This window comes from Grampus griseus (genome assembly GCF_964374135.1).
Source record: "Grampus griseus genome assembly, chromosome: X".
NCBI classification, from domain to species: Eukaryota; Metazoa; Chordata; class Mammalia; order Artiodactyla; family Delphinidae; genus Grampus; species Grampus griseus.
In genome coordinates this window covers 128,386,995-128,409,356 of record NC_138999.1, presented here as the reverse complement: position 1 = coordinate 128,409,356, position 22,362 = coordinate 128,386,995, and the positions used below count along the sequence as shown (strand labels likewise).

The 22,362-nt window shown below is 36.6% G+C and overlaps 1 protein-coding gene across 1 annotated transcript in view; it reads left to right on the top strand.

The window, feature by feature from the left end:
* Nucleotides 1-22,362, top strand: part of GABRA3 (gamma-aminobutyric acid type A receptor subunit alpha3) — a gene marked incomplete at both ends in the record, with an annotated part of 150,684 nt that overhangs the window by 84,736 nt on the left and 43,586 nt on the right. Inside the window, one exon of the mRNA XM_082681362.1 lies at nt 8,799-8,881. Coding sequence (XP_082537488.1) covers nt 8,799-8,881 — 83 coding nt within the window. The remainder of the gene's footprint in view (nt 1-8,798; nt 8,882-22,362) is intronic.

The following is a 22,362-nucleotide window of genomic DNA, read 5'->3' as shown; positions in this document are numbered from 1 at the left end:
TGTACTATAAGGCATAATGGAAGCTTCACAAAAAGCCAACAATGAGGTGCTATAAGCTAAAAATTATAGGTTTCATTACAGCTTGGAGACATGGGCCCAGATGTGGGAAAGCACCACATAGGAACTAGCATTTAAGGGAGGGAAGGAAAAATGTATTCCCAAGAGGTCTTCTCACATTTGTTTCATTTTTGCCAAATGCAAGAGGAAATCAGGGCCTTGAAATAACAAGAATTGCGTTTATTCTCAAAAGCAAGAAGCTGAACCTCAGGCAGATTGAGTCTGTTAAAAAGAACTGATTCACTTTGTTATAAAGCAGAAACTAACACACCATTGTAAAGCAATTATACCCCAATAAAGATGTTAAAAAAAGGAAAGATCATTCTAACACAAGGGGGATTTACAGATCATCAGAAGGGTCCCTCTGGTTCCAAAGAACCCAACTATTTTAGATGCTACTGTTTTCGAATGCAAGTTAGTGTGTCCAATGCCCAGTGAGGCCAAACAAATGGAAACATTGGGGTTTGGAGCAGAGAAAGCTTTATTGCAGGGCCGTGCAAGGAGAAGAGGTAGATCATGCTCAAAAAACCCAAATTCCCCAATGGAGAAACAGGGGATTTGTACCTGGGAGGGCCCCACAGGGTCCTGCTCAGTTTCACTACCCCTAGACAGACTATGTATGTTATAGTGAAATGAACTTTAGGAATTAGGAGCTCTAAGTGTGAGTCCTAACTCTGGCCCAGATCAGCAGTGTAACCATGGACAAGGCATTTCTGTTTTCTGGACCTCAGTTTCTTCTTCTGGGAAATGGGGCTGAAAATGCCTGCTCTGTCTATCTTGCAGAAATATTTATTAAATCAAGAAGCATTTACTGACTATATGCTATGTGCCAATCACCGTACTATGCATCAGATTAGAATAATATGTAGAGACCCTTCTCTCAAGTTTCTCACACTTACTTGCAGAAGACAGACACATAAACAGACTGGATATACTGTGTTTCCGTCAAGTAGAGCATTTATAGGGACATGAAAGTCATCTAACTTTTTGTTTTTTGATGTGGCACCCCAGGCAGGAGTGGCTCCATCTTGAGCCTAGAAAGTTATTTCAACAGTGTTAAGCACTAAGCTACTTGTACAAAGTGCTCTGGGATTTCTGTGAGCTGGAGAACTCACTATGCCTATAGGGCACATACAAAGTTATCACAGAAGAGGTAATATTTGAGCATGGACTTGAATGGAATTTGTTCCACATATAAAGAGGAAAGGGCATTCCTGGCAGGACAAAAAAAGAACCCAGCAATTTGTAGAAAGGCACAAAAGCATGAGAGCTTTGTTTGGCAAAATCACAAGTATTGGCAGATGGCTGGAGAGTGGGGGAAAAGTGTGAATATCAGAAAATGAGGATAGAGCAACACATCTGAGGTAATTGTTAAAACCTAGATGTGCTCCATATAAGGGCTAAATGCAGTAGTGAAGCTCTGGTATTCCAATTAGGAAGCCCAAGGGCTTCCAGTGTACTGAAGCCTTTTGCCTATAGCTTGAGGATTTAATGGGAAACTTGCAGAAAACTGGGATTCTTTTTTTTTTAGGTTTTATTGGAGTATACTTGATTTACAATGTTTTGTTAGTTTCAGGTGTACAGCAAAGTGAATCAGTTATACATATACATATATCCACTCTTTTTTTTATGATTCTTTTCCCATATAGTCCATTACAGAGTACTGAGTAGAGTTCCCCGAGCTATACAGCAGCTTCTTAGTAGTTATCTATTTTATATATAGTAGTGTGTATATGTCAATCCCAATCTCCCCATTTATCCCCCTGCCTTATCCCTTGGTGACCATAAGTTTGTTTTCTACATTCGTGATTCTACTTCTGTTTTGTAAATAAGTTCATTTGTACCCTTTTTTTTTAGATTCCACATATAAGCAGTATCATATGATATTTGTCTCTCTCATTATGACTTCACTCAGTATGACAATCTCTAGGTCCATCCATGTTGCTGTGAAGGGAACCCTCCTACACTGTTGGTGGGAATGTAAATTGGTGCAGCCACTGTGGAGAACAGTCTGGAGGTTCCTTAAAATCTAAAAATAGAACTAGCATATGACCCAGCAATCCCACCCCTGGGCATATACCCAGAAGAAACCATAATTCAAAAAGACACATGCACCGCAATGTTCATTGCAGCACTATTTACAATAGCTAGGACATGGAAGTAACCTAAATGTCCATCCACAGAGGAATGGATAAAGAAAATGTGGTACATATATACAATGGAATATTACTCAGCCATAAAAAGGAACGAAGTTGTGCCATTAGCAGAGACGTGGATGGACCTAGAGACTGTTGTACAGAGTGAAGTAAGTCAGAAAGAGAAAAACAAATATTGTATAATATTGCTATATATGGAATCTAGAAAAATAACGCAGATGAACTTATTTGCAAAGCAGAAATAGAGACACAGACGTAGAGAGCAAACGTACGGACACCACAGTGGGGAGGTGGGGTGGGATGAATTGGGAGATTGGGATTGACATATATACACTACCATGTGTAAAATAGATAACTAATGAGAACCTACTGTATAGCACAGGAAACTACTCAGTGCTCTGTGGTGACCTATAAGGGAAGGAAATCCAAAAGAAGAGTGGATATATGTATACGTATAGTGGATTCACTTTACTGTACAGCAGAAACTAACACAACATAGTAAAGCAACTATGCCCCAATAAAAATTAATAAAAAAAGAAGATGTGATACATATATACAATGGAATACTCAGCCATTAAAAAGAACAAAGCAATGCCATTTGCAGAAAACTGGGATTCTTATGACTAATATACTGCTTGGTTTGGGTGTTTAGTGGTGATATATTTCAAGTGACTCATCCTCTACTAATAATGGCTATTAAAGATTTTACTATCTTTTCTATTTCAACATTAATGTCAGATCCTGCCCTTTACTCCATGATAATAGAAATAGCCTGCCTGACACCTCAACCACTCCTGAAGAGTGTTTTTGTTTACTTGAGGTATAATTGATGTACAGTATTATATAGGTTTCAGGTGTACAAGTGATTCACAATTTTTAAAGGTTATACTCCACTTAAAGTTATTATAAAATATTGGCTATATTCGCTGTGTTCTACAATATATTCTTGTAGCTTATTTATTTTAACATAGTGCATTGTACCTCTTAATCTGCAACCCCTATCTTTTCCCTTTCCCTTTCCCTTCTCTCTCCGCACTGGTAACCACTAGTTTCCTCTTTGAACTCATCTTCTATTAATCTTCCCCCTTGGTCTCTCCACTACAGCCACAGTGGCATAGTTGCTATTTTTGGAACACATTGGTCACATTTCTACCTCAGGGCCTTTGCATTTTCTGCTCCCTCTACTTTGAATGTTCTTTTTCCAGGTGTCCATAAGGTTCACTCTCATTACCTTCAGGTTTGTTGCTTAAATGTCACCTACTCTGTGAGGTATTCCCTGAACACGCTATTGAAAATTGCAATGCCTCGTCAATAGTTTCTACTCACATCTTATTTATTTTTCCTGAGACATATTGCCTTTTAACACATTATATAGTTTACTTATTTTACTTGTTTCTTTTTTGTCTTCCCTCTACTCAAATGTAAGCTTCAAGATGGTAACAACCTTGGTATGTTTGCTGATGTACTTATATTGCTTAGAATAATACCTGGCATATAGTACATGATCAAAAATTATTTGTTGGGCTTCCCTGGTGGGGCAGTGGTTGAGAGTCTGCCTGCCCATGCAGGGGACACGGGTTCGTGCCCCAGTCCGGGAAGATCCCACATGCCGCGGAGCAGCTAGGCCCGTGAGCCATGGCCGCTGAGCCTGCACGTCCGGAGCCTGTGCTCCACAACGGGAGAGGCCACAACAGTGAGAGGCCCACGTTCCGCAAAAAAAAAAAAAAAAAAAAAAAATTATTTGTTGAGTGAAACAATTAGAAAACTTTTAGTCAGCTCTATCCCAGACTTGTTGGGTTATTTGAGAAATGTTCTTCCCTTCTGCTTTATCATATGTCAAATATATGATGGGATAAAACTGGATGCTTTCTATAAGGGTCTTTCAGTTCTGAAATTCTAGGAAAGAGGCTAGATGACCACTAAGTATAGGTTGAGATATTATGCTATTAAGGAATCATATTAAGATGCTATTTGCCTGTTGGTGCTTTGCGATGACCTAGAGGGGTGGGATAGGGAGGATGGGAGGGAGACTCAAGAGGGAGGGGATATGGGGACATGTGTATGCATATGGCTGATCACTTTATTGTGCAACAGAAACTGACATGGTATTGTGAAGCAATTATACTCCAATAAAGTTCTATTAAAAAAATCAAAAAAAGAAAAGAAAGAAAGATGCTATTTGCCTGGAACCCTCGGAATACCTGAACCCTATATTGCCCGATCTATACCTCGCGTCTGCAAGGTCCCCACAGAAATACATGCTTTTAGGAAAGAAAAATCATTCGTTAGTTAATTGATTCAATAGATATGTATTGAACACCTACAATGTGCTAGGTACTGTGCTATGCTCCTGGCACACATCAAAGAAGATCCAAGACAAAAATCCATAGCTCTACAGTAAGGAGAAAAAAATGATGATAAATAGAAAAAATTAATTACATGGCATGTTATAAGTTAGGTACTATGGGAAAAGAAAGCGCATGGTAAAGTTTACTAACCATAGTATGGATAGTAAACTGAATGGAGGTTGGGGTAGGCCTCATTTACAAGATAATAAGAAAAAAAACAAGATAGTTAAGCAAAGACTTGAAAGAGACATGAAAGCATACCAAATGCAAGGGCTATGATGTAAGAGAGACTGGCATGTTGAAAGAGCAGCAAGGAAGCCAGAGTGGCTGGAACAGAGTGAGCAAGGGAGGGCATAGTAGAAGATAAGCCAGAGAGGAACAGAAGATAAGATCATGTAAGACCCTGTAAGCCATAGCAAGAACTTTGGCTTTTACTCTGTATAAGATGAGGAAATACTAGACGGCTATCCTGTAGAGAATATATAGGGTTGGCCAAAAAGTTTGTTCAGGTTTTTTGTAAGATGTTATGGAAAAACACGAGCGAACTTTTTGGCCAACCCAATACTATAAGGAGAAAGGGTAAAAGTAGAGATACAAGTTAGGGTGCTATGGAAGCAATAAAACTTTAACTTATTACTGTGGTGGAATAAAAACCAGCTGTTGAGAAGCAAAGGGTGGGATGACAAGGGAGCCAGGGTGCTACAAAACATAGTGAACAGTGAAATGAGAGCAGTACCTGAGGAGGGTGTGGGTATGTGTGTGCATGTATGAAGGGCTAAAAAGTACCTCCTTCCCATCTGTATTCCCATCTGTGTCTTTCATCCCCAAAGAAGGGAATTTCCTATATTACCTTTTACTGCTGGTCTTTGCATAGGAATCAAAACAGGTTAAAACCTGGCTGGGACTGAGGTCCTATGATCTGATTATCACATTTTGAGGGGTCTTGGACCTTCTTTGAAAAGCTAACTGAAGACTACTTGCTGTACAGTAGATCTCTAAGACTCCTTCATCTTGTATAACTGAAATTTATTACCCTTTCACTAATACCTCCACTTTCACTCCAGTTCCTGGCAACCACCATTCTATTCTCTGCTTTATGAGTTTGACTATTTTAGATTCCACATATAAGTGAAATCCTACAGTATTTGTCTTTGTCTGGCTTATTTCACTTAGCATAATGTCCTCCAAGTTCATCAGTGTGGTTGCAAATGGTAAGATTTCCTTCTTTTTTAAGGCTGGATAATATTATATTGTATGTATATACATGTTCTTATCCATTCATCTGTTGATGGACACTTAGTTTGCTTACATGTCTTTGCTATTGTGAATAATTTTGCAATAAACGTGGGAGAGCAGACATCTCTTTGAGATCCTGATTTCAATTCCTTTGGATATATATACCCAGAAGTAGGATTGCTGGATCCTATGGTAGTTCTATTTTTAATTTTTGAGGAGCCTCCATGCTATTTTCCATAGGAGCTGCACCAATTTATATTCTCACCAAGAGTGCACTAGGGTTCCCTTTTCTCCATATCCTCACCAACACTTGTTATCTCTTATCTTTCTTGATAATAGCCATTCTAACAGATGTGAGGTGATACCTCATTATGGTTTTGATCTGCATTTCCCTGATGAGTAGTGATGTTAAGCACCTTTTCATACCTGTGGCCATTTGTATATCTTCTTTGGAGTAATGTCTATTCCAGCCAATTAAAAATACTGTGTTGAATACTTAAAACTTACTAAGTGGGCAGATTTTATGTTAAGTGTTTTTGTCACAAAAATCATAATAATTTAATAACAATAAAATAAAAGAGGGTGGAAGGAAAGTTTTGAAGGGGATGGATCTGTTTATGGCATAGATTGTGGTGATGAGTCTATTAGCCTGAGTGTAGTCAGGATGCTTTCTGCTGCAGAAAAAGCTTGAAGGGTCTTGAAAGTTGTAACAAGGAGGAGGGAAGGCAAGAAGAGAAGACAGTATGATGCAGTTGTTCAGAGAGCATTAGGATGCATTTAAGAACCAAGGAAAAGAGCATAGCATAATTTGGCTTGTGAAGTACCCCACCCCAACCAACATCTGCCTTCTCATCACTGCTCTATGCTTAGGTGGATGGGAAGGAAGATAGGAAAGTTATTATGAATCAGTTCTGCTCCTAAGCAGAAATCAATACCTTTTGCACCTTGCTTTGATTATCTATTTGTTGTGGTTTTATTTGCCATGTCCCTAGGACAGCTGGGTAGACATAAAGTAATTTCCCCTTGGCATTACTCATAAGACGCAGTATCTTGGAAATACTAATATAAGTGGAGAGAAGGAACACAATTTTCTTTATTAAACCCTCATGAAATCTTTTAATTCTCAAACAGGAGCAAGCTTCTCAGTGAAAGACATTTCTCTTATATCAGATTCTTTGAGTCATGAAACCCCCTATTTATGCCTTAAGAATAAAGGGTAGATTGGTAGGGTATTGCAGGCTGACTTGGGAATAGAGCTTTTGTCCAAGACACATGGGAATTTTTTATAAATATCTAAGGGATTAGTTAGAGCTGCAAGGACACTTGCCATCTACTTCCCACCTGTTACTATTTAGATAAGGAAATGGAAAATAAGATATGGGTAAATATTTGCTGAAGGGCACACACTTGGCTTCTGCCTTCCAGCCTAGGGTTCTTGCTAATAAACACTTGAGCATGTTTGCTTTAGTCAGCCTGCTTTGAGCAATATCTACTACTGCTACTCTGATCACTTATGAGGTGTCACACATTTATCATGCTTAAGAATTAGCCAGGGGCTTCCCTGGTGGCGCAGTGGTTGCGAGTCCGCCTGCCGATGCAGGGGACACGGGTTCGTGCCCCGGTCCGGGAAGATCCCACACGCCGCAGAGCGGCTGGGCCCGCGAGCCATGGCCGCTGAGCCTGCGTGTCCGGAGCCTGTGGTCCGCAACGGGAGAGGCCACAACAGTGAGAGGCCCGCGTACCGCCAAAAAAAAAAAAAGAATTAACCAGGATTGGAGATTCTTGCCAGTTGGCCACCTAAAGCTCCAAGAGAATAGCAGAGATTGAATCCAATATAACTAGGAGGTATACAGGTTAGCTAGAAATAGCTCATCAGAGTTAGGTGTCAAATAATTCTGAATTTTTGCTGTGTGAGTCCCATTTACACATAGCAGGCTACTTTCTAGGCCAAAGAAAGTTGAGACTCAAAAATATCTGCAGGAAAACAGAGGGGAAACTTTGGAATCGATTATTTAGACAGACTGATGCAGAAGAATGAGTATGTGGGCATGGCAAGTCGTACCCTATCCAGATTTCCACTGAGGGATCCATGAACAGTCTCTCCAATATGTTGTCCCTATTAAGAGAACATGAGCTCTTCAGACTTGACCTCTGAGGTTTTTGATGTCCTCCATAAACTTTGTATTTTTTTTCTGGCCAGCTACTGTGTGTGTGTGTGTGTACATGTACAAGTGTGTGTATGTATTCTCGAAGAACCATCTTCTTAAACAAAGCTATAGCAGCTGCTGTAAGCAGCAGAGCCATCTTTTGTGCTTGTTTATTATCAGGTTAAAGATATTCTTTCTAGGGACTTCCCTGGTGGTGCAGTGGTTAAGACTCCATGCTCCCGTTGCAGGGGGCCCGGGTTCAATCCCTGGTCAGGGAACTAGATCCCACATGCATACTGCAACTAAGAGTTCACATGCCACAACTAAGGAACCCACGAACTGCAACTAAGGATCCTGCCTACTGCAACTAAGATCCGGCGCAATCAAATAAATAAATATAAAAAGAAAGATATTCTTTCTATACATCTCTCCTCTCCAGTGCAATCTCTAAATTATTTAACTCACATGATAGCCTGATGAGGAGAATTATTTTGGAAATAATTAAACTGCTATCAGGAGTGAATGAGTCAGTACCTGGTGTTTCCAGACTTCTCTGGTGGTGAAGTAGCTAAGGGAGCTCAGTTAGGATAGACAAATGATATTTGTTTTCCTAAAGGTGGTAAGGTGGGATTTATATCTGATCTAAAAATCTAATATTGAATGCTACCTTGAGAGGCTATCTAGTTCATTTAATCCATCCCTTGTGTTCATAAAGTCTTGGATCTCAGTGAACCTAAACAAATAAAATCCCATTATTCTTAGCAGCACTCCATTGCTGGTGAACGAGAACTCAGCTCCATGTTTAATATCATTCATTTTAGCTTTATTTCATGTTCTGTTGTTCTTCCTTTTAGGTTAACAATTCATGCCGAGTGTCCCATGCATTTGGAAGATTTTCCTATGGATGTGCATGCCTGCCCACTGAAGTTTGGCAGCTGTATGTATTTTCTCACTTTCTGTTTGCCTGATCTTTTTCCAAAAGAAACAGAATATTTCCTATTTTGTCCCTTAGTAGTTTCAAAAGCTGAGACCTTTAATTCAGGCTGGTATGTGAGTGAGGAAGGGGAATGGGGTGGAGTAGTACTAACTGATCTGGAGGAGATTTAACCTTTAATAGTTTTCCTTCTAGACAGGAAACCTTATTTCACCATTTTAGACTAATTTGCCTTTCATTATATTGAAACATTAACATCTGTTTCCTAAATTATCCAGAAGACAAACTAAGATAGAACTAATATAAAGTACAGTAGTAGCTTCCTAAAGGCAAGATCCCTCAAACAGAATGTGTTTGTATTTTTGAAATGCTTATTCTACCTGCATCCTCATATACTGTAGTTCTATCTAATTCCCTACAGTAAATGGTAGACGGGAAGAGACTCTAGAAATTTCCTCATTTTTAGAGAGTACTGCCTTTGCCAGTAGCTGTAAATCTGGCAGAGAAATGAATAGATACATAGCCTATTTTCAAATGAATTAGAAAAATCAAAATTGAATAGAATTAGAGTGAGTTTCTGACTAAGAATTTCAGAGTAAGTTTCATTTGGGAGTCATCAGAGCAATATATCAAGGTCTGTGTTGATCATCTCTAAATTAGATTTATCTCTGTATTTTGAAGTAGAAAGTGCGTTTGAAAAGACCCAAGTAATTGTGTGTGACATATTTTTTTCAATCATTGTCAAATATTTACAGATTGTCTCCCATGGGCCAGGCTCTGTTCTAGGAGCTTGGAATGTATCCATGAATAAAACAAAGACGTGCCCGTATGGAGCTTACACTGTAGAGGACAGAGTAATGGCAAAAGAGAAAACAAACACTATATGAAAAAGTAAAGTATGTTGTAAAATGAGAAGCACCATGAGAAGACATAAAAGTACTACAGAATAAGGTGGGGTCAGTCATGTCTAGGTGGAAGATGAGCATTGCCATTGAAATTTAAAATAGAGTAATCAGCATAGGCCTCTTTGAAAAAGTGATATTTGGGCAGAAATTTTGATGAGGTAAAAGGTTTAACAAGGCAGATATTTGAGTAAATAATACTCTAGTTAGAGGGAACAGCCAGGGAGTCAGATAAGTATATCAGATATGAGATCAAAGAGGGAATCAGGTCATCTAAGTCTTGAAGAACATTAAAAGGCTTTGGATTTTATTCTGAGGGAAAATGGGGAGTGATTGGAATATTTTGAAGAAAATAATTATGTTATCTGATTTATGGTTTTTAAAGAATCATTATGGATACTCTGTTAAAAATATAAGTATGAGAAAGGTAGAAGCAGGAAGTCCAGTTAAGAGGTTATTGCAGTATTTCAGATGAGAGATGATAATGGCTCAGGTAAGAGTGCTAGTGGCATAAGTGGTAAGAAGTAATTTGATTCTGGATATATTATGAAGGACAATCCCAGAGGATCCTCCAATGAATTAGTTGTGGAATATTAGAAAAAGAGAGAACTCAAGGGTGACTTGTACATTTCTGTCCTAATGGATTTACTATCAAGTTAGATGAGTATTACTTCCACTCTGGGTAGGATAGAGTTGTTTGTGGATAAACAATGCTCCCCTCATGAACAATTAGGAGACCCAGAACTGTTGAGCAATAAGGATTGAAGAGACTAAAATTCTGGAGAAAGGGTAGAACCTCTCACAGATGAATCTGTGACCTGTAGCTTCTTCATTCTTGGTGGTACTTGCCAATTCTGGCCATGGATTGCAACTTGGAATTCAAGTTTGGCCCTGGGCATAGGGCTGCTGCTGGATGATATATTAAAAAAAAAGTAGGGCTTCCCTGGTGGCGCAGTGGTTGAGAGTCCGCCTGCTGATGCAGGGGACATGGGTTCGTGCCCCGGTCCGGGAAGATCCCACATATCGCGGAGCGGCTGGGTCCGTGAGCCATGGCCGCTGAGCCTGCGCATCCAGAGCCTGTGCTCCACAACGGGAGAGGCCACAACAATGAGAGGCCCGCGTACCGCAAAAAAAAAAAAAAAAAAAAAAGTAATAATTCTGATGGTCACACAACACTAAAGTGATAAAAGTAGAGATCTAAGAGATCTCAGCCTCTTGACTGATACCCCTCTCAATACAGTTGCTGAATTTTGAATTTGCACAAAGTATAATAACTAACATGAAAACCTTTGGAAAGTAGAGCTGGCTTTCCTACAGTATCCCAATGCTATAAAAAAGATGACATGCTAGGCTATCCATTTAAAATCCTGGAGAAGCTATGTCCTAAATATAAGGGAATATCAGAGACAGACTAAGTTTAACCAAAACCATGACACAGCTCAGTGCCTTATGGGATTAAGGTGATAATTATCCCACACTATCTGCCTAACAAAGGAAAGAATGAAGTCTCTCTCGTGGAAGTCAACATCATCTGAAAACTCTATATTTTTATTACACAACGTCTGGAATCCAATAAAAAATCATTAGGCATACCAATAGGCAGAATAATGTGATCTAAAACCAAAACCAGAATATGAAAACAGACCTACAAGTGATTCAGATATCAGATTGTAGATAAGGACTTTTAAAAACTATGGTTAGGGCTTCCCTGGTGGCACAGTGGTTGAGAGTCCGCCTGCCGAAGCAGGGGACACGGGTTTGTGCCCCAGTCCGGGAAGATCCCACATGCCGCAGAGTGGCTGGGCCCGTGAGCCATGGCTGCTGAGCCTGTGCATCCGGAGCCTGTGCTCTGCAACGGGAGAGGCCACAACAGTGAGAGGCCCGTGTACCGTAAAAAAAAAAAAAAAACTATGGTTAATATGTTCAAGAAAAAAGGGAAAAGATGAATAAAATAGATAAAAGATAGGGAATTTCAACAGAAAATTGGGATCTATAAAGGAGAATAAATTAGAAATTAGTTATGGAAAAGTACAATATCAAAAATTCAGAATTCAAAGGGTGGATTTAATAAGTAGAAGACAGGATTAGAGATCTTAGAAATAGTTAAATAGAAAATGGCAAAACTGAAGTACAGAGAGACAAAAACACAGAAAAGAGTAAATGAATATGTGGGACACAGTAAAATATATTGTCATGTGTAATTTTGTAGAAGAAAAACAGGAAGAGAAATGAGCAAAAGCAATCATTAAGTGGCTAAAGGTCAGTCATTCTTAAAACTGATGAAAGTTATCAATCCAAAGATTCAAGAAATTGGTAAACACCAAGCAGGATAAATACAAAGAAAACAACACTGATTCTAAAGTTTAAATAGAAATATAAGAGTGCCAAAAATAGCTAAGACAATCTTGAAAAAGACAAAGCTGGAGAGTTTACAATCAGAGTTTACAATCAAATCAAATCCAATACCAGATAAGAAGACTTATTTTAAAGTGTTAAAGCTTTGGTATACTTTAAAGCAATATGTATTATTGTTGCAAAGATAGAAAAATAGACTAATGGGGCATAGCAGAAAGTACACACACACACACACACACACACACACACACACAGAGGTGGGGGGTGCTTTATCTCTCTCATACACAAAAATAAATTCCAGATGGGTTACAAATCTAAATGTGAAAAGGTGAAAGGTAAAACAATAAAGTTTTCAGAAGAAAACATAAGAGAATATCTTTATGATATTAGAAGAGATATAAATTACTTAAACAGGACATAGAATAGCACTAACCACAAAGGTAAAAGAGGATGACTTGGAATATGTTAAAAATTAAGAGATTCTCTTTATCAAAAGATAATGGTGAAAAGGCAAGCCATAGAGTGGGAAAAATATTTGCATTGCATGTACATGACAAATTACTCAAATCCATAATTATTGATATCCCCTACAAGTCTATAAGTAGTAGTCAGAAACCTCAATAGAAAAAAAAAAGGCCAAAGTGTTGAACAGTCACCTTATAAAACAGGGTTTTCCAATCACCCACATAAAGTGATCAATTACATTAGTCAGCAGGGAAATGCAAATTGCAGTCCAGAGAATATTACTCCACACCCACTAGGATAACTAAAGTGAATTGCTGATAGGAATGTAAATTTGTACAAAGGTTTTGGGATGTTGTTTGGTGGTATCTACTAGTGCTGGACATACATGTATCATATAGCCTAGCATCTCTAGTCCTGAGTAATTTCCAAACATAAATCAGTACTTATGTCTACCAAAGGCATATAATGAATGTTCATAGCAGAGCTAATTTTAGTAGACTTGATACTACCCTAATGTCCATCAAAATGGATTAAAAATCTGTGACAAAGAAATTAATACAACATTGTAAATCAACTATATGTCAATAAAAATATCTGTGACATATTCATAAAATGGAATACTATATAAGAATGACAAGTATATTATACTCAACAACTCAATCTGAATGAGGTCACAGGTTTAATGCTGAGTGAAAGCCAGACACATCTATGTATATAGTGCATGATTCCATTTATGTCATATATAAAAATAGGCAAAACTAATCTGTGGTGTTAGAAGTCTTTAATATTTCATCTGTCATTGCTGTTGGTAGTATTTCCAAATTTCTATCATATTAAACTATGGAAATCAGGAATAAGAGTTGGAATTCCCAAGAATTTCATAAATTAAATGTTATTCATAAAACACTTCAGACTTTCATGCTCTTTGCTCATTATTATGGATATACAACTTTTTAAAATAAGAAATAACAGGTTTAGAAGTATTAGCAAATGCCAGTAACATTACTGTAGAAGATACTCAAACACTGGAAAACACCAGCAAACCTTATTGGGTAGTATTTGAATTAAAACATTTGGATCTCTTAGCAAGGTAACAGAACTATACAAAATCAAATGTCAAAATTGCCAGTTTAAGGGTTTATTTTGCTTCTCAAACTTGCTATATCTTGAAAAGACACTCACAGGGTTTGTATATTGTATACTATGCATATAGACGTAATATCTAATTTGCAAGAATGACTTGCTATTAGCAGCATACAGGGCTACAAAGATACACTTATAATAAGCAAAATCAACTGATCCGATCAACTTGTACTCCTGTGTTGATATTTAGAATTTCAATACTTTTGACTCAGTGTGCCAGCATTTCCTGTTCTTGCTTTTCACTTGACATTAGTAGATTTCTTTAAGCCAGTCATGCTTCTGTGTCTATTGTTAAGCTTTAATTCTTATAGTAGAATTATAATACTTTTTCCATTTTGCTGATTTCTCAACTATTTTTCTCAGTATTTGAAATTCAGAAAAAATATATAAATTTCCCAACAAATGCCAGGAAGGAATTTACACATAGAAACAATAGTCAGGATAATGGTTACACCTGATGGGGGTCATGCTTGATAAGGGACACAACTAGTGCTTCTGGGTGCTGATTATATGGAATGTAAGTCTGGTGTTCAGAAAAGATATCTGGACTGGAGATTTAATTCAGGTTTCATACATATAGATGATATTTAAAGCCATAAGGCTGGAGAAGTCATCTACAACATTTAGAGGCTAAAGAGAAGAGAATAACTCAGTAAATGTGAAGGATAGGATAGCTGAAGCATGAGGAAACTTCAGGGAACATATTGTCCAGGAAACCAAATAAAGTACATTAAGAAGGAGAGAGTGGTTTAAATTCTTAAGTGGGCAGTTAAAGTTAACCTTAAAATCTCTAATAAGGAAGCAATTCTGGAGTGGTGAAGTGAGAACTTCTGAAAATCCACTCTTCCATAAAAGCAACAAGAACATTTTCAAAAATTGGCAAAATAAACTTTCTCTCCAAACTCTAACCAAAGGCTCACAACAATCTGAGGAGTGTTAGTCAAGAAAAATGGCTGATTCTCAGTAAGGCCAGAGAACTCTGTTCCCATCCTCTTTACCCCTACTCTGTAGAAGCCTGGAAGATTTTATAATGACAAAATGGTCAATCCATTAGGAAGATATAACAATTATAAAGATATATGCACCTAATCATAGAACCCCGAAATACATGGAGTAAAACTGACAAGAATTGAAAGGAGAAATAGACAATTCAACAATAAAAACTGAATATTTTAATATTCCACTTCCAATAGAATAACTAGATAGAACATCAACATAGAACTAGAAGACTTGAACACACTACAAACCAACTAGATCTAGTAAACATTTATATTGCGCTCTACCAAACAATATCAGAACACATTATTCTCGAGTGCACATGGAACATTTTCTGTTTTAGACTATATGTTAGGCCATAAAACAAGATGCAATCAGTTTAAAAGTATTAGAACCATACAAAGTGTGTTATCTAACCTCAATTGAATGAAATTAGACATCGATAACAGAAGGGAATTTGGGAAATTCACAAATATGTTGAAATTAAATAACACACTCCTAAATAAACAATGGCTCAAAGAAGAAATCACAAGGGAAATTAGAAAATATTTTGAAATTGGTGAAAATTATGCACAATGTAAAAACAGCCTAAAGCAGTGTTCAGAGAGAAATTTATAACTGTAAAGCCTGTATTAAAAAGAAGAACCTGACCTTCCACCTTAAGAAACTAGAAAGAGAAGAGCAAACTAAACCCAAAAGAAGCAGAAGGAAGAAAATAATAAATATTAGAGTGAAATTAAATAAAATAGAAAAACATTAAAGAAAATCAAATAATCTAAAAGTTGGCACTTTGAAAAGATCAGTAAAACTGATGAACCTTTAGCTAGACTGACTAAGGGCTGTGGGGAACACAAAACACACACACACACAAAAAAAAACAAGAGAATAATCATATTACTAAAATTATGAAAGAGGGGACATCACTACTGACCTTACAGAAATAAATAGGATTATATAAATACAGAATTTATATATTTAAATTTATTTAAATATATAAATATTATATATTTAATAAATATATATATTATAATTATATATTATAATATATATAATAAATTTTATATATTATAATTTATTTATTTAACTACAGATTAAATAAATACAGAAATAAGTAGGATTATACAGGAAAACTATGAGCTGCAAATTATAGGTCAACAAATTATATAGCTTAGATGAAATGGAAAAATTACTAGTAACACACAAACTACTGAAACTGACTGAGGAAAAAAAATAGAAATTTTTATTGGACCTATAACAGGAGACTTAATTAGTAATTTTATAACTTCCCACAAGGAAAAACCCAGGTCCAGGTGGTTTCACCATTGATTTTACCAGACAGTTAAAGAAGAATGAATACTAAGTCTTCACAAAGTCTTGTAAAATACAGAAGAGGAGGTGACAGTCAGGTCAGTATCACTATGCTACCAAAACCAAAGATCACAAGAAAAGAAAAGCAAAGACAAACACAAAGATCTTCAACAAAATAAATTAAAAAAACTTATAAAGGATTATCCACTATCTTTAAGTGGGATATATCCCAGGAATATAAAGTTGGCTTAACATCCAAAAATCAATCAATGTAATACACCATATCAATAGAATAAAGGACAAAAACCACTTGATCATTTCAATAAATGCATAAACACATATAATTCATGCCAGAAATCCAAATTTGTCCTGATTTGCCAGTAACTAGTGCCTATAACTTACCCTGTAACTTTGGATAATTTAAAATCCTGACTAAGTATTTGAATTAGTTATAAACGTATACAGTGTTTGTTTCCATTTGGTTTTATATGTATGCCAACCTTAGGCTGTAGTTGTTATGTTCATCAGAACTCTTGTACTTTTACTGAATATGCCCAAACCAAACTGATTATTTTTTTTTCTCTAAAACCTTCTTTTGTGTTCCCTGCCTTGGCTTAGATCCTGTATTTAGGTTGTTGTTTATCTCTTCAACCTCATCTCGTATCTCTTTCCCCTTTACATCAGCCTTCTGCCAGTTCCTAGAACACTGCAACACTGCAAGATGTTTCCCACTTAGAAGACTTTGCACTTTCTGTTTTTTTGTGGTTGTTTGTTTGTTTGTGGCCTGAAATATTCTCCAGCAAGCTCTGGCTTTTGCTTATTTTCCATTTTCCTGCTTAAAAGCCACCCCCTCAAAAGGGTTTTCTGTGATCACTGTATCTAATGAAACCCCTCCCCACTTCATAAACTCTGTTTTATTTTTTATAGCACTTATCACTGTATGATATTATCTTTATTTATTTACTTATATATTTTCTGTCTTTTTCCACTAGACTATAAGCTCAATGAAAGGATGGGACCTCAAATGTCTTATGATCTCTGTACATTAACTGTCTAATATAATGTCTTAGTATTTGTTGAATGAGTGACTGACTTAATCAATCAAGCAAGCTAGCAATCATTCTCTGACAGTATGATTTCAAAGGGAATGCCTTCTCATTGGTGTTATCATGGCAGGATTGATATTTACTTCCCATATTCCTGGGGCTGGCACATACCAAGGCTCGAGTAACAGAAGGAGGCATTTGGCAAAGCAACTAAAGGCAAAGAGATGCTAGTGCCATCATAACCAATACAATATACGTTGAGGGGGCCATTCTGGGAATGCTGTAGTTCTGATTGTCTGATAGATAGCCTTTCTGCAGTATCCATTTCCCAAGCCACTCTACCCCTGCTCCTCCATGAAAAAAAATGAAACTGAGGAGAAGGGGTAGGACTCTACGTGAGGGAATTTGAGGGCTTACAGGAGCCCAAAGTTCAGGGAGGAAGGAGAGAAGAAAGAGAAGGCCTAAAGGGGAAGAGTTCTGTTCCCCAGTGGGTGAATGAATTCCATCATTAGCCAAGTACTTGCAAAAGTTACAAACTCTGTGTCATCTAGAATCCTTCCATAGACTTCCTCCTTTTCTTTCTTAACCATCATGAAAAGCCACCAGTTATATTCTGCCACTGAGATCTCCTCCCTATTCCACTTAATTCATCCCACTGTCTAATACTCTATATTGTGTCCTAAATGTCATTCACACCAAACATTGTGATGGCCTTTTAACTTCTGTCTTGGCTTTAGCTTCACTCTTTCTAACCAGGCATCCATTTTGCAGGTTGAGCAATCTTTCCAAATTATACATCTGGCCATATCATCTCCCTATTTCAGGCATGTCCACAAGAACTTATAGCCTATGGACTAAAACCCTCATTTCATTTTTAAAAATTTAAGTATAGTTAATTTAAAATATTATATTAGTTTCAGGTATACAACATAGTGATTCAATATTTTAATACATTATACTTCATTTAAAGTTATTATAAATTATTGGCTATATTCCCTGTGCTGTACAGTATATCCCTGTATTTTACTTATTTTATACATAATATAGTTTGTGTCTCTTAATCCCCTACCCCAATCTTGCCCTCCCGCAAGTCCCCTTCCCACTGGTAAGAACTAGTTTGTTCTCTATATCTGGGAGTCTGTTTCTGTTTTCTTATATTCATTAGTTTGTTGTAATATTTAGATTCTGTATATAAGTGATAACATACAGTATGTGTCTTTCCTTGTCTGACTTATTTCACTGAGCGTAATACCCTTCAAGTCCATCCATGTTGCTGTTGCAAATATCAAAACTTCATTCTTTTTTATGGTTGAGTAACATCCCATTTTACCCCTCCACACACATGCACACAAACACACACAATATATTGTCTTTATCCATTCATCTGTTGATGGACACTTAGCTTGCTTCCATATCTTGGCTATTGCAAATAATGCTGCTTTGAACCTTGGGGTGCAGATAATCTTTGCAAATTAATATTTTCATTTTATGCATATATACACCCAGGAGTAGAATTTCTAGATCATATGGTAGTTCTATTTTTAGTTTTTTGAGGAACCTCCATACTGTTTTCCATAGTGGCTGCACCAACTTACATTCCCACTAACATTGTACTAGTGTACTAGGTTTCCCTTTTCTCCATATCCTTGCCAAGTTTGTTATTTGTGGTCTTTTTGATGACAGCCATTATAATACATGTGAGGTGATATCTCATTGTGGTTTTGATTTGCATTTCCATGATGGTTAGGAATATTGAGCATCTTTTCATGTGACTGTTGACCATCTGTATGTCTTTGGGAAAATGTCTGTTCAGGTCTTCTCCCTCTTTTATAATCAAGGTTTTTGGGTTGTTTTTGATATTGAGTTATATGAACTGTTTATATATTTTGGATATTAACCCCTTATTGAATGTATCATTTGCAAATATTTTCTCCCATTCAGTAGGTTGTCTTTTTGTTTTGCTGATGGTTTCCTTTGCTGCACAAACACTTTTAAGTTTAGTTAGGTCCCATTTGTTTACTTATCCTTTTGTTTCCTTTGCTTAAAGGGACAATCCAAAAATATACTGCTAACACTTATGTCAAAGAGTGCTCTGCCTATGTTTTCTTCTAGGAATTTTATGGTTTCCAGTCTTACATTTAGGTCTTTAATCCATTTTGAGTTTATTTTTGTATATGGTATGAGGGAGTGTTTGAATTTCATTCTTTGACATGTAGGTAGCTGTTTTCCCAGCAACATTTATTGAAGAGGCTGTCTTTTCTCCATTGTATATTCTTGCCTCCTTTGTCATAGTTTAATTGGCCATAAGTATGTGGGTTTATTTCTGGGCTTTCTATCCTGTTCTATTGATCTATATTTCTGTTTTTGTGCTAGTACCATACTGTTTTGATTACTGTAGCTTTGTAATACAGTCTGAAGTCAGGGATCATGACTTCCAGCTTTGTTGTTTTTCCTCAAGATTGCTTTGGCTCTTTGGGGTCTTTTGCACTCCCATACAAATTTTAGGATTATTTGTGCTAGTTCTGTGAAAAATGTCATGGATATTTTGATAGGGATTGTATTAAATCTGTGGATTGCTTTGAGTAGTATGGACATTTTAACAATATTAAACAATTTAACTATTTTAATTCTTCCAATCTGTAAACATGGGATATCTTTCCATTTGTTTGTATCATCTTCCATTTCCTTCATCAATGACTTACAGTTTTCAGAATATAGGTCCTTCGCTTCCTTGGTTAAATTTATCCCTTCTTATTTTATTCTTTCTAATACAATTGTAAATGGGATCGTTTTCTTGTTTCCTTTTTCTGATAGTTTATTATTAGTGTATAGAACAGCAACAGATTTCTGTATATTAATCTTGAATCCTACAACTTTACTGAATTAATTTATTAATTCTAATAGTTTTTTGGTGGAGACTTTAGCATTTTCTATGTATAGTGTCATGTCATCTGCAAAGAGTGACTGTTTTACCTCTTTCCTTCTAATATGGATGCCTTTTTTTTTCTTGTTTTATTGCTGTGGCTAGGACTTCCAATACTATGTTAAACAGAAATGGCAAGAGTGGGCATTCTTGTCTTGTTCCTGATTTTAGAGGAAAAGCTTTCAGCTTTTCACCATTGAAAACACAATGTTAGCTGTGGGTTTGTCATAGTTGGCCTTTATTATTTTGAGATATGTTCCCTCTATGCCCACTTTCTGGAGAGTTTTTATTATAAATGGATGTTGAATTTTGTAGAATGCTTTTTCTGCATCTATTGAGATGATCATGTGGTTTTTGTCTTTCCTTTTGTTAATGTGGTATACCATGCTGATTGATTTGTGGATATTGAACCACTATTGGATCCTAGAATAATTTCCACTTGATCATGGTATATAATTCTTTTTATATATTGTTGGATTTGGTTTGCTAGTATTTTCTTGAGGATTTGTGCATCTATATTCATCAGAGATATTGGCCTGTAATTTTCTTTTCTTGTATTGTCTTTGGTTGGGTATCATGGTAATAATGGCCTCATAGAATGAATTTGGGGATGTTCCCTCCTCTTCAATGTTCTGGAATAGTTTGAGAAGGATAGGTATTAATTCTTCTTTGTATACTTAGTAGAATTCCTCTGTGAAGCTGTCTAGTCCTGGACTTTTGTTTTTTGGGAGTTTTTTGATTACTAATTCAATTTCACTACTAGTGATCAGTCTGTTCAGATCGTCTAGTTCTTTCTGACTCCACTGTGGAAGAGTGTATGTTTCTAGGAATTTATCCATTCCTTCTAGGTTGTCCAATTTGTTGGCATATATTCATAGTATTCTCTTATGATTTTTTGTATCTCTGTAATATTCATTGTAATTTCTCCTCTTTCATTTCTTATTTTGTTTATTTGCATCCTCTCTCTTGTTTTTCTTAATAAACATAGCTTAAAGTCTTGTCAATTTTATTTATCTTTTCAAAAACCCAGCTCTTGGTTTCATTGATCTTTTCTATCGTTGTGGGTGGTTTTTCTTTTTGATCTCCACTTCATTTTTTTCCCCCCGATCTTTATAATTTCCTTCCTTCTGCTGACTCTGGACTTTCTTTGTTCTTCTTTTTCTAATTCCTTTAGATGGTAGGTTAGGTTGTTTATTTGAGATTTTTCTTGTTTCCTGACATAAGCTTGTATTGCCATAAACTTCCCTCTCAGAACTGCATTTGCTGCATCCCATAGCTTTTTGAATGTTGTGCTTTCATTTCATTTGTTTCAAGGTATTTTCTGATTTCCTCTCTGATTTTTTTCGTTAGCCCATTGGTTTTTTAGTAGCATGATGTTTAGCATCTACGTGTTTGTGTTTTCTCCATTTTTCTTCCTATAATTGATTCCTAGTTTCATATTTTGTGGTCAGAAAAGATGCTTGATATAATATCGATCTTCTTAAATTTATTGAGACTTGCTCTGTGGCCAGAATGTGATCTATCCTGGAGAACTTCCATGTGCACAGAAAAGAATGTATATTCGGATGTTTTTGGACAGAATGTTCTTTAAATATCTATTAAGTCCAATGGGTCTAATGTGTCATTTAAGGCCATAAAACTCTTATTTCTTGGTGTGGGCAATTAAGCTATTTTATAATATAACCTCAGCTTCCTTTTAGCCTGTAAGTCCAGGGATACCATTAATTCCCTTAACACTCCATGCTCTCATATGGATTTTTGCCTTTGCTGTGTTGTTCTTTGGCTAGGAAAGTCCTTCTATCACCTACTAAATGTGACCTCATCTTCTGAGTATCACCCAGTTTATGAATCCTTCTCTAACACTACACTCTAAGCAGAATCAATAGAGCCTCCTTCTGGTTTCACTTAACACTTGTTTTTGTTTCATTAGTGTGCATACATCTAATGTTTAGGCTTGTGCTATAACTATTGTGCAATGTCTGTCTCCATCAATAGATTGTGGGCATACTGGTGGTGCTCACTATGCCTTATTAACCTTTTTTACAAATATGGGGTCAGGCTGTGAGCAGACAATCAAGTAGTTTTCAATTTGTTTTTTGAATATATTTCTCCCTCTTCCTTCTCTTCCTTTAGTAGTTTTTGCCTTTCCTGATTTGACCTCCAACAAATGAGAAGAAAATCCTTTTTCCTCCTTTTGATTATTATCAAAGAAATGAAACCATTGCTTTTTGCATAAAACAAGTTGCCACTCTGGGCCCAGTGAAGTTTCTAAGGAACTGGTAGCTGCACAATTTATTGTCACATCTGTATTAGAACAGGCTAGGATTCTTAGGGCTAATATTCAGG